Source organism: Mustela nigripes, chromosome 4 (genome assembly GCF_022355385.1).
Source record: "Mustela nigripes isolate SB6536 chromosome 4, MUSNIG.SB6536, whole genome shotgun sequence".
NCBI lineage: Eukaryota > Metazoa > Chordata > Mammalia > Carnivora > Mustelidae > Mustela > Mustela nigripes.
In genome coordinates, this window is record NC_081560.1 from 47,325,323 (window position 1) to 47,337,779 (window position 12,457).

The window sequence follows — 12,457 nt, forward strand, 5'->3', positions numbered from 1 at the left end:
TCTCTCATTTTTCTTTTAGTTAAAAGTTTTAAACTCTCTCCCATTCCAGACCTTTGGCCAGAGCCATGGTCAAATGGCAGACACAAATAATTTGATGTCTTCTCCTTTCTTTCTAGGGGAGATGGGGAATAAAGAGGGAGGGAAGGTGGGGGAGAGAAAGGGTTCTAGGGGAGTGCCCTCGCACCCTCACTCTACTGTGACTATCAATTGGAATCTCCAGGTAAATTAAATCCTTCTTTAGTGAAGCCCCAAACCCATGGTTAGTAGCAAAGCCAATTTTCTGTGAAATATTCACCCTCCTCCTCACATGGAGGGAATCACCACCTGAGTTGATTCTCCCTCCCCTGCTCTCAGATTCAGCTGTCACCACCTTCCAGGGACATCAGCATTAGCACCTAAGTATCTCATCCCACATGCCAATGATGTCAAGGGGTCAGAGAAATAAAAAGTGGCTCCTTCTGAAAACGTAATCCATCAGCCAAATGGTCATTTTCTAGATAATGAGGAAATTGTTTCAATTTTCTGAAAACTAGGTAAAGGAACTAATGTGAATCCATGTGAGTTTTTTTTTTTTCTTCAAATCTTATTATACTTGTCTATCACTGGGGCTCTTATTTAAAAACAGTTCCAAGGTGCTGGTATAGTTCATTGTCATGTAAGGAGGAGATGATAGAGACATTCGGGGCATCATGAAAAACCATGCTATGAAGAATATACAGAACGCACCCAGAAAAATCCTTCAAGCATTTTGAATAAAATAATATACATGTCAAACGGCTTAAATTATGTTCCAATAAGGCAAAATATTATGAAATGAATGTACACACACACACACATCTCATTTAGATATAACTGGACATTAAAATTTCCCCCTCTCCTTTAACACTGTATAGTTTTGTTGGGATTATTTTTATTTTCTTAAAAGATTTTATCTTTAGGGGCACCTGGATGGCTCAGTCAGTTAGCATCTGCCTTCAGCTCAGGTCATGATCTCAGAGAGTCCTGGGATCAAGCCCCATACCAGGCTCCCTGCTCAGTGGGAAATCTGCTTCTCCCTCTCCTCTGTGATCTCTTTTGCTCTCACACTCTCTCAAAGAAAAAATTAAAAATCTTTAAAAAAAAAAAACATTTTATCTTTAAGTAATCTCTACACCCAACATGTGGCTTGAGCCTACAACCCCGAAATCAAGAGTTGCATGCTCCCCCAACTGAGACAGCCGGGTAGCCCCATTCTTAATTCATTCTTCCAATGTTTTTAAGAGGCTATAATTTGAAATATGCATCTATAAAGCTGCATTTTTTTAAGTTTTTTCATTAAAAATATACCTTGGCTCAGCAAAGGGTTATAGAAAGACGTTAGAGGTGGACTTTGTTTTCACTAAATTTACAGGTTCATCAGAATGGCTCCATTCAAACAATCTAAATGATACTGAAGTGGGAGCAGCCTCTACCCTCTACTTCTCTTTACTCTAACAACTTATACTTTATCTCTTCAGATATTTAGTTTAAGCAGGCCACTGGGAAAAGTGAGAAGAAATGTCATGCTACGTAGTGATCCCTGAGAGTCTGCCAAATGCTTGGCCCCCAACCCCTACAGATTCCGAGAACAAAACTGTCCATTTAACATATGTTCAGTAGCTTGGTGACTTGATGATGGGTGTCTCTTGTTGCACTTGTCATTATGATTCTTGTGTCAAAAATGTTTCTGGGTTTTTTAGAATAGACTTGAGGTCAGCTGTGAAGTGCTGTGCATTTGGTTTGTGAATTACCATATCTGAACCAATATACGATAGGTCTCTGGTTATTGGGGAAGTCATTTCTGGCATTTCAAAGATGTTTGGGGGCCATCTGTTCTCTGCAAAGTTCTGCAACCCTGCAAAAGCAACCCAAGCACATGCCGGCATGTCTCTACCCCACACTCACAAGGGTCCTATCATTTTACAGACTTTACCACCCTATTCACCAGCCCAAATGCACTCTGCCAAAGGGGGTGAAACTATAAAACTCCAAATTCTTTTAAACGTGTCTGGTACCATTAAGAATGTTTATTACTCTACAGGAATTTCACATTAATATTTACCCAAAGCACAACATACAAGGCAAATGGATTACTAGATTGCCTACTAAATTTGAACATAACTATTTTATGGAGTTTCTTCTTCCACAATCCGTATCAGCCAAGCAGTGTTGAGGCAGAGTGTTAGTCATGAAAAAGAAACAGATTTGTTCCTAAGAGATAGAAGAGGGCACTCCGTAAGCAATCTAGTTTCATTCTTTATTTTTATAAGATGGAAAAGTAGGGCCCAGAGAGGTCATGGGGTCTTTTCAAAGAACTTGTGAGTGGTAGTCAGACCCACTAGCCATGGCTTTCAGTTTCCAGCATTGGCTTCACCCTGTGCCTCACTAAAACAGAATTTAACTGAATGTAACTGAAATTTATATCAAGGATTTCCTTTATATCCAAAATCCAAGACCAAATTAAGTGTTTGTTTATGTTTTATTCTCATCCCACCAAAGGCAAAAGGTCCATAGAATTTATGTAATCTTTAACTCAATCCTCATAGAAAGGATATAAAAAACTATTGTAGAGAAAAATCTATTTGATCTAATATTATTGAAAAATACACATGAGAGAACTTATTGAATTAATCTTTTGAATCCCAAGATGTCCAATTACATAAATACATGGCATATGCAATGGGTACCATGGGCTATCTGCAAGTTCCTATAACAGTCCTCTTAACTCAGAAAATACTTGTTAATCAGTTCAGATGAGAGTTATTTACACTTTAGGCACAGTACTTAAGAATATGAAAACTACAAATGATCAGAAATGTCTACTTGAGACACTGCCACATTAAGTGGACATGCTCAGTCTTCAAAAGAGCGAAGTGTTCTACCTGTTACAAAGGATCAGACCTGCTTTATCTGATTCATTTCTCCTAACACACATACCTTGAAGAGCACAGCAAAGACTAATCACTTCCCCATGTTAGTACCCCTTTTGGCATTCACAAAGGAATGATTACACATAGTCCTGGGACTCTCTTTAACTCCATCCCAGGTTCCGTGTAAACTGACAGCGATGAGCCAGCAAGGCATCCGTTTCTGGTCCCAAGAACAGGAAATACTGAGCCAATCCCCATTAGAAGCTAAGACAAGTACAGAGAGGTACAGTTAATTATTGGATTTTGTATTATGGGAAACATATATTCTCAACCCCCATTGTGTAGTTATTTGGCACCTTATCCAAGGATAACTAGGATATCTAGGAAAACGTTAAATATTGATATAAGCTAAAGTCCTCTGTTTCAAGTCTTCCACAAAGTAAGCTCCAAAATGATGATAATGCTAGAAAAGAAGACAGTGAATTCCATTTTCCCACAGAGTTGTTCTAGGTGTCTTGCATCAGACTTGTTTTATATCTTTCACTATTGTGCTGTTGTTCAGGTATTTTTCTTGTTCAATCTCCAACAACAAGATATACAGCAAAATGACAATAAAAGAACAATTTATTGGGAAGATTAGTGCAAAGGAGGAAATTACACATAGCCACACACGTAGCACTATGTCTCCAAAGAAACTGCCTTGCAAGTAGTTCTCAAAATTAAACTTGTTATGAAAATCACAACATTGTTTAGTGCGGAATAGGACTTCAAGAATTTTCTAGTGATACTGCCCCATTTTACAACTGAAGAAACCAAATCTTGGTGAAGTTAAATTCACTTAGACCCATGAACAGTGCAGTGTAGGTGCCTGGCTTCTGGTTTTGGCTCTTGCCATTCATTATCAGTATGACTTGGGGCAAGTCACATAATCTCTGAACCTCACCTTACTCTAATGTAAAATGGGTATATTCATTCCCATGGAAAAGAATTATAAAATTCTTGTTATTTACCCAGGAGTTGAGCCTGGAAATCAGATCTCTCTGGCTACGTATGTTGGGACCGCAGTCTGACTGTACTGGCCCCCTCCTCCCAAGCATTCCCAAGCCCTACTCTGTTCTCATTCACAGTGGGATGTGAACATATTTGTGAACACGTAAGTAGAGCTCTTACCAAACTCAGCTCCTGGAAGAAAACAAACCAAAAGAGAAAATAAATTTGAGACAGAAAAGTAGCACTGCATGAGAAGTTTGGTGCTGGGACTGACTTCCCACCAGCTAGTTAACCTTTTTGTATACAGATGAAGGAACTGAGGCCCACAGAGGTGGAGCACTAGGCCACGGCTGAAAACCTATTAAATGACAGAGCCTGGACTATCCCAAACCTGTGACCTCTGAACTCATGGCCAATACTTTCCCAAGACTCTCCTCTGATCTGACATAGTTTAGCTCTGAGGAAGCTCTTGCTCTCTCCAGGTATGTCTTTTCAATATGCTGCAGAAAAGAAAAATTGTCCAGGTTTATGATAGACACAAACCAAATGATCCTGGGCTATTTGTTCTAAAAGCAGATCCTCGTTGGTGCCTATCTGTTTCTAAAAATGGGGTGGGGGGGAGATACACATGGAGAGACTTAAATGGAAGCTTCTGGAACTTTGTGAGCAGGGCTTCTGTTCATAAGATCTGGAAATGAAATTCTCCTCCAAGGGGAGGAAGTCACAGGCAAAGACACCTATCCACAGCAGGAATCAGAACAAGTCTGGAAGCCATACTTCATTGGGTCAAGGAATAGGGGTCTTCCTTCAGACAAAGAAGCCAAATGCAGAGCAAACAAATGGATGAAAAAAGAGCACTCTCTGTGGTGACTTTGGTTTTTCTTACAAAGGAGGGCATGTGGCCAGTTGGTTTCTCCCAGGAGAGACCAACTCTCTGCTCCATGTGCCCAAGACAGTCCCTGATCTCCCTTTCTTGGGGGCCAGGGACCACCTGCTTCTTTCTCCTGGAGGACTAAAGCAGCTACTGGAGACTCAAGGTGTCTCCCTCTGCCCTTGACCATGCTGCAGGTGTGTGAAAGCACAGAAGCTCCTCACACTGGAACCAGACAGACTGAGCATTGGCCAACTCCTGTGGGTAGATGATTCTCCCAAATGGTCAGATAAGCTCATGTATCTTCCACAGCACTGGGGTAGCTATGCATAGGAGTAGAGGGAAAGCACGTGCTTTGGAGTCCAACAGACCTACACTCAAAACTGTTCATTTCACTGGCTGAATTATACTCGACAAGTTACTTCTCTTCTTTGAGCAATAAAACTGGAGCAAAGAACATCTGCCTCCCTGGGCTCTTGGGCAATGATAGGAAACAAAATGCAATGCTAGGTCAGTGCCTGGCACGTAGCAGATGTTGGATAAATGGCAGCTTCTTTGTCTTCACCATCAGCCTGGTAACCAAGAGCTTTTCTAACAAAAAAGTTTGAGCCATTGAAGAGTGACCTCCAAGGTTCTCTCCCAACAACACTAGCTGTTTATGAACTGTATGCTTGTGTACTCCCCAGATTCACAGGGTGAAACCTTACCACCCCCCATGTGATGGTATTAGGAGGTAGGGCCTTGGGAAGTAACTGGGTTTAGATGAGGTCTTGAGGGTGGAGTCCCCATAATGGGATCAATATCCTTATAAGAGGAAGAAATACCAGAGTTTACTAACTCTCCCCAACCCCAAAACCCCCACCAAGCACAAAGAAGAAGTCAGGTGAGCACACAGCAAGATGGCAGTTGTCTGCCAACAGGAAAGGGGTCCTCACCAAGAACCACACCTGCTGACCAAGGTCCCTGACCTTGTACTTTCAATCCTCCTGAACTGCAAGAAATGAATATCTGTTGTTCAAGCTACCAGGTTTGTGGTATTTAACCTTACCCCTCTAAAGTGGCTGAGATACCAGGCTTGCTGTGTTCCAGCTGAGGTGCTGTAGTACCAAGACACACAAAGCTTGCCTGGAGAATCTGAGGCAGGAGCCAGATTCAGAGACAAGAGCAAGGATACTTTTCTACTTCTTGGAATACACAGCCATGTGCTCTGGCATTCTGGCTCTGCCCCCTTCATCTGGCCACAATACCATGTGGTATTACAACTTCTGAATGTTAAGAAACCTTATATTTCCTCAAGTATCAGTACTTAATTTTTCGTTCCACACATAAAACTCTGTGAGTGGAAGGCTGCTGGCCCCCTTGTCAGAGGTAATTTCTCAAGGCTCTGCATGGGATTTAACGGGAGCCATATGGTTAAGTCTGTCAACCCTTTCAGAAAGCATCCCCCTGAAGGGCCCTCGTAAATGTTCTCAGGGCTGTGAAAGATCCAGCAACTTTCTAACAATAAAGCAATGTTCATAGCCATGATACTCAGCAAAACACAAAGCAGGAAGTAATGGCTTCTCTTCTGAATTCCTCAAGAGGGTCTTCAAGCTATCCTGGCAAAGGGCTATGGGCCAGTGACCTGGGACCTGCTGGTCTGCCTCCTCCGGCAGAAAGAAGACTGGCCTGGATGTCACTAACATCAGCCTGTGGTGGGCAGCAGTAGTCTTAATCATGCCCAGTTCAAGAAAACTCTTAATAGTGATTTCACACACCTACACATTTACAGAACAAGCACATTCCTGAAGGATAAGCTGTCTTACTGAAGTCTTCCTTAAATGCTCTTTTCTGTGACAGCGTCATTTATGGACCTCCCATTCCCCACCCCCACCACCCCAAGCAACAATGACACAAAAATCTTCAGATCGATGACCATTCCCATCTCAATGGACACCACCAACAGCAACAGCAACTCCAGCAACAAAGCCATGTGACTCCAGTAGAAAAGGTAGTACTGCTTTTGATGGCAACACATCTGAGATGTAACAAGCTTTTATTGCTACTGGTATTATTATTATTTTCCTTGGTAATGTCTGATGAGCTATGGCTGATATTCTGCATGATACATAGCATCAGGGATTGCAAAGAGAAAAGAAAGAGAGGAGTGCAGAAAGGGTGAGAGGAGGCACAATTTATGATGAGTATTGACTCCTCTTTATTTTTACATAAAACAAGATTTCCTTCTATGGCATTTTATATAGATTTCTGGCTAAGTATTCGGTCTACACCGCCTGGCCACAAGCCCATGCAAATAGGGTTTATGATGTCACACGAACATGGACACGTCTGTGCCAGGAATATAAGTGATATAAAATTGAGGAGGAATTTCATACATACATGGCTTCCTAGATGCATGCTGGTGACCGTATTTTCAAGTTTCCTGATACCTTAACTAGAATATTCCACAATGAGCCAGATAACTTCTGCCAAATATGGGCCTTGGTAGGAACACTTGTATATTTTGATGTTATGCATAGAACATTTCTATATTGTAAACTATTATGATCGAGTAATTTTCACCAATCACCTAGCAAGCTTGCTTATTTGCCCAGATCCCCAGAGAGAACAGAATCTGTAGAACATTTGGAATACAGAAAGAATCCAGGAAGAAAAGGCATGAGGTACTTTGGCAGCGTCTCCTACAACCGATCAGAATTCTGTACTCATGTCCATCCTCATGGATCTCCACATTCTAGACTGTCTTGGTTGTTCTCTGGAAGAATTAGTGAGTCCGAATTACTTGCTTGCACTTACTCCATAAAGAGCAATAGGCTTCTTCAGGAAAGCTAGGATCTACTAATATTAAGCCACCTTCTCAACTGCTTATTGACTCCTACAAAAACATCTCAGGTGGAGAGAGAGAGAGAGAGAGAGACAAAGAGAGAGTGAGAGACAGAGAAAGGGAATTTACATGACCACTACATGTCCATCTACCATTTTCCCCAGGTTCTGCTGACTTAATCCTGAATTAATGAGCCTGTTACATGATATCTAATAAAAATGACTGCAACAGAGATACTGCTTGGAATCTGCCACATATTTGGTCCAAGGCTGAATCGATTTCATCTATATTTAACACATGCTTGTTTTCTGTCTCACTTGTCTCCCCCACAGCCCATGGCTCAACTCTTTTTTTTTTTTTTTTTCCCCATCTGGAAAACTTATCTCCTAAAATGCTACCATCAATCAGCCAAAGACACTCTTCCCGACAGAGCGTCTGCCAGTCTGACTAAGCACAAGTAGTCTCTAGTTTGGGGATGCCTCCCACACTCTCTAGCACCATGTGTTTTTCTAGCCTGCCTAACCAAACGAGTGCGATTGGGGATATTTATACTTACCTCTAGTTTCTATCGGGATAACAGCATTACTTTGATGGAACGGGGCATAGGTATGTTGGAGGGGGCGGGGGGAGGATATGGGATGGCACGGAAGTTGCTTGTGCTGCTTATCTACCTACTTTTACATTTCTTTCTTTGGATTTTTGCATTTCCACCCATTTTGTTCTACACTGGCTCAGTGCCTGCTCAAACAGTATGAAAATCAAATGCTTACAAAAATGCATGAATTCGGTCCCCAAAAACCTTCCCCGGACACCAGTGCTATTCCCATTTCCAAGCCTTTCCTTGTCTGCACCAATTCCCCATACATACAAGCCTCTAAAGCTTAAATACAGCAGAAAAGAAGGGTCAGAAAAGAAAGCAAAAGTAAGGTTGGCAGCAGAAGCCAAGCACCGGGAAAAGGGAAGGAAAGAGGGGGAGCAGGAGACAGGCGGCCCCCTCCCTCTCCCACAAAGTTCCAGTCGTGAACACACACCCACTGGCCACAGCAAAAAGCACTGTGCGTGGGCACAGGTGGGTCCCAGCCTCCCTGCCTGGATGCAGCTTAAGCGCTGAGCCTGAATGAAGACTTTCATTGCTGTTTGCTGTTTTTGTTGGCCAGTAGCCATGGCAAACATTTGCAGGTGGCTTGGCCAGATTTTGACACTTAAATATTTGAGGTTGTGATAAAAATCAGAATATTACTACAATATGGTTCTGTGCAGTCTCAAAAAAAAAAAAAAAACTATCTGCAATTTCAAATGCTCATTTAAAGACACAGTCTCCAGAGGAAACTCATGTTTTAAAATAAGTACTCATTTCCTCTTTGCTGGGAGAAATAAAAGAGTCAACCATCCCCAAATGTTACCACCTAGAGTTTCATTCTGAATCCACTGGTGAGATGGGTTGGGTTGTTCCTTGCTGAGCCCCCATGGCCATCCGGGCAAGGTTTTGGACGGGTCACATGGGGAAAATGGAAATGACAGGATGTGTGGGTTGGAATCAACATGGTAAGCACGACAGGGAAGGATCTGAAGAAAAGAAACAGCCTCCCTCAAGCTTGGCAATGACACAGAGTCCCAAAAGTGACAATTATCTCCTAGAACACACCAGGAGAGACACACAGCACCCCAGGATTGGGAGTAAATGAGAAGATGGAGTGGGTTGGGAGGTCCCATGTACCAGAGAAACACTCCCACCCATCCAGGCACAGTGACATAGCCTGGAAATGTCACCCAACGGTACAGCCCTAGGCCAGCTGGGTAAATTATTGACAGAGTCAACACCCATCTCAGAATTGAGTGCTAACCCTTAAAAGACTGTCACAAAACCCAGTCTTGTACTAACAATGGCTGAATACTAAGGGCCTCCAAGAGGGTAGTTGGGTTGGAGGTTGAGAAGGAGGCAGGAGAACTCCAGGGGGGAAGGAATGTTATAAAATTGCTAGTAAACTCCAACACATTTTATGTTTTTTTCCCCTTGAAAGAAAAATAAAATAATTATAATTAGCTGGCCTAACTGTGAATTGTCTGCCCAAAGGCAAGCCACTAGAGTGAAGGAGTCCCTTGACATTTAGATGCTGTCTTTAAAGAATTCACCCCACCCTCTTAGTATATTATAGGTTCTTGCTTTAGATGGTGGCAATATTTGCTCCCATAGTCATTTGAAAAGAAAAGAAATATTTCACAGGGATACTAGCTCATTTAGTATTGGCTTCTTCCAACAAAGCTAAGCATTCGAATGGCCAGAGTAATATTCTGTTTCTTAAAAGGGAAACCAAATGTACCTATGACAGACTCACAAAACAGTCATTGCCCAGAGCTCTCATTTGTTAAGATAGGTCTTCACAAATCACAGCCCATCTGGGAAGCTGAGAAACGCTGAGAGACAAAGTACCCCCTCTTCTAGGGCATTCTAAAAAGGAAGGAGCCAATGTCGTTCCTGGTGCTCGCTCTTGATCTGAAATTCTACAGGCATTAATAAAGGAGGGGAGGGGATAGCAGCTGCCTGGCTCATTGGTAAAGCATGCGACTATTGACTTTGGGGCTGTAAGTTCAAGCCCCATGTTGGGTGTAGAGATTACTTAAAAATAAAATCTTTAAAAAACAAAAACGAAGGGGGAAAGACACTGGAAAATTGTGGGTCAGCTTTTAATGCTTTTTTTTGTTTTAATCACCATATCCAATATTCAACTGAATATTCACACTAAATTCTGATGCACATACCAAGCACCACAAGTTCCCTTTCCTATTTTAAAGAGAGAATTCTGGGAATGTACCGCATGCAGTTCTCAGCTTCCAGCAATATAAATTTATCAGAGCTCTTTGGCTTAAGTTACTACCTTTTCTTCCTGAGAACCCGACTGCTCTTAAATCTTTTATTTCCTCTTCACTCTGCTCTTGTGAGGGTGGAAAGAAGACACACCACCACCATCATCCTGAAGATAAGGAAGCAGGCCAGAGATTCTGCATTTCCAAGAAGCTCACCGTTCATGCCCAGGCTGCGGGTCCTCAGACCACACTCTAAATAGCCAGGGGTTAGAGCTGTCACCTGAGACTCAGAAGTGAAAATTCTTTGCATCTCATAATACAGAGTGTCTGGGATTCTGACAGGACCTTTCTGCCAATTTTGCTCAATACCGTACTATTGTCTTTTTTACATAAATGAGGGGGAAAGGGCTGGCTTTTTGTTTTGTTTTGTTTTGTCTATTCCAGGAATGAACCTGGGCCAATACAGAGGAAGAGGAGAGCTAATAAAGAGGTATTAACAAGGAGAAGAAGCAAGGAAGAATCATCAAAGGAAGGAAGACTGGAAATACATGAAAGACCCAGGGGATGTGCTCAGCAGATCTTAGGAACCAAGGGACACACTCTTGGGGAGGGAATTGGACTCGTGAAACTTCCCTCTACCATCCTTAAGCATCTGGCCTGAAAACTATGTTCTCTTCTCCATAACATCCAAAGTGCTTTCCACAGTCATATATCTTGTCTGAAGAAGTGATAGCACAGAATGACTTGCTTTGGCCCCTAAAGTCCAGGACAAAACAGTCTCCAACCCATAGGGACTCCCCTCCCTTCTCCCATTAAAACATCATTCTACATGTCAGGTGATCTCACACCAACCAGGAACACCAACTTCTGTCTCATCCAGTGTGAGCACCAGAAACAAGGAGAAACTCCGAAACATTCTCTGAGCTCCAACCAGGCCCCAGAGACAGCCGAGGAAGTCTCCTTACCCGATCTGGCGGTTGGTAGAAGGTGCCTGTGTGATGACAGAGCTGGACTGGGGTGACGGCATGGCTTGCTGAATCACAACGCTGGTGTCATGGTTGGGCATCCGGGTGCTGCCAAGCTGGTGAGCTCCGGGCCCTGCCATGGCCCCACCAACTGTGTTATGCATCGAGATATTCTGCCCAGAGAAGACAGAAGAAAGGTCAGAAGAAGTCAATGTCTTATTGTGCTCTTAAGCTCTCAGAGGATTGAAATTGAGAATCTGGTCATGTCAACTAAGTAAAGGGTTATGGCTTCTGGCAAGACATGAATCCATCTGTCTTGTTATAACTTACAACTATAAGCAGATGAAAAATAACTACCTACCCTAACAGTCAAGCATATAAGAAAATACCTTAAAGTTCACTAATCACTCTGTCGCCATCCTGATATGAGGTTTATATCAGAGACATTGGGTGCATATCTTCCCTGACTTGGTGTGATATATACTGCATTTGAAAATGATTTCCATTCTAAGTGCACAATACTATGATTTACTGCAGAACTGCTCAGCAACCTGCTTTGAATGACACTCACACTGGGTTATTGTTTCTTTTGCAGTCCTAGGAGAGTAACCAATCAGCTATTTTTTCCCCCCAGGAAAGTACTACTTTCCCAAATCTTAATCTGGGTACTCATGACCCAGCCTCAGCTACCTGGAGAGTGAGGATAGATAACTACAACAGATGACTGGGTGTCTGGAATCCAATGCCAAGAGCAAAAGTTGCAACCTTCTACTGCATTTCCATAAAATCAATCTCTAATGATTTTAATGGAATAATGGAATACAGAACAATGACTGCTTGTTCATTCACTCGTTCACTGTCTTCCTCTAGAACGCAGAATGTTTGTGTTCATAGCTCTCTCTCGTGGTGCTAGGAACACAGTAGGCACTCAGCAAACATACGTCATACGAATAAACTAGTGAAGGCCTAAATGAGACATCTGAGTCACTTAAGGGAACTAACATCATGTGCTTATTTCTGATGACATGAATGAAGTTTTCTTTGTTTAAAATGTAAAAGTAAGGTAAAACATGCAAGGTCAAGCTGTCTTAAAAGACAGCTCTTCCTATTAAAA

General features: G+C 42.3%; 1 protein-coding gene across 3 annotated transcripts in view; it reads right to left on the reverse strand.

Moving 5' to 3' along the window:
* CREB5 (cAMP responsive element binding protein 5) overlaps positions 1-12,457 on the reverse strand; it is a 402,562-nt gene that overhangs the window by 239,799 nt on the left and 150,306 nt on the right. For all 3 annotated transcript variants that reach the window (XM_059396664.1, XM_059396663.1, XM_059396665.1), the window contains exon 5: positions 11,344-11,516. In XM_059396664.1, the coding sequence (XP_059252647.1) occupies positions 11,344-11,516 (173 nt within the window). The remainder of the gene's footprint in view (positions 1-11,343; positions 11,517-12,457) is intronic.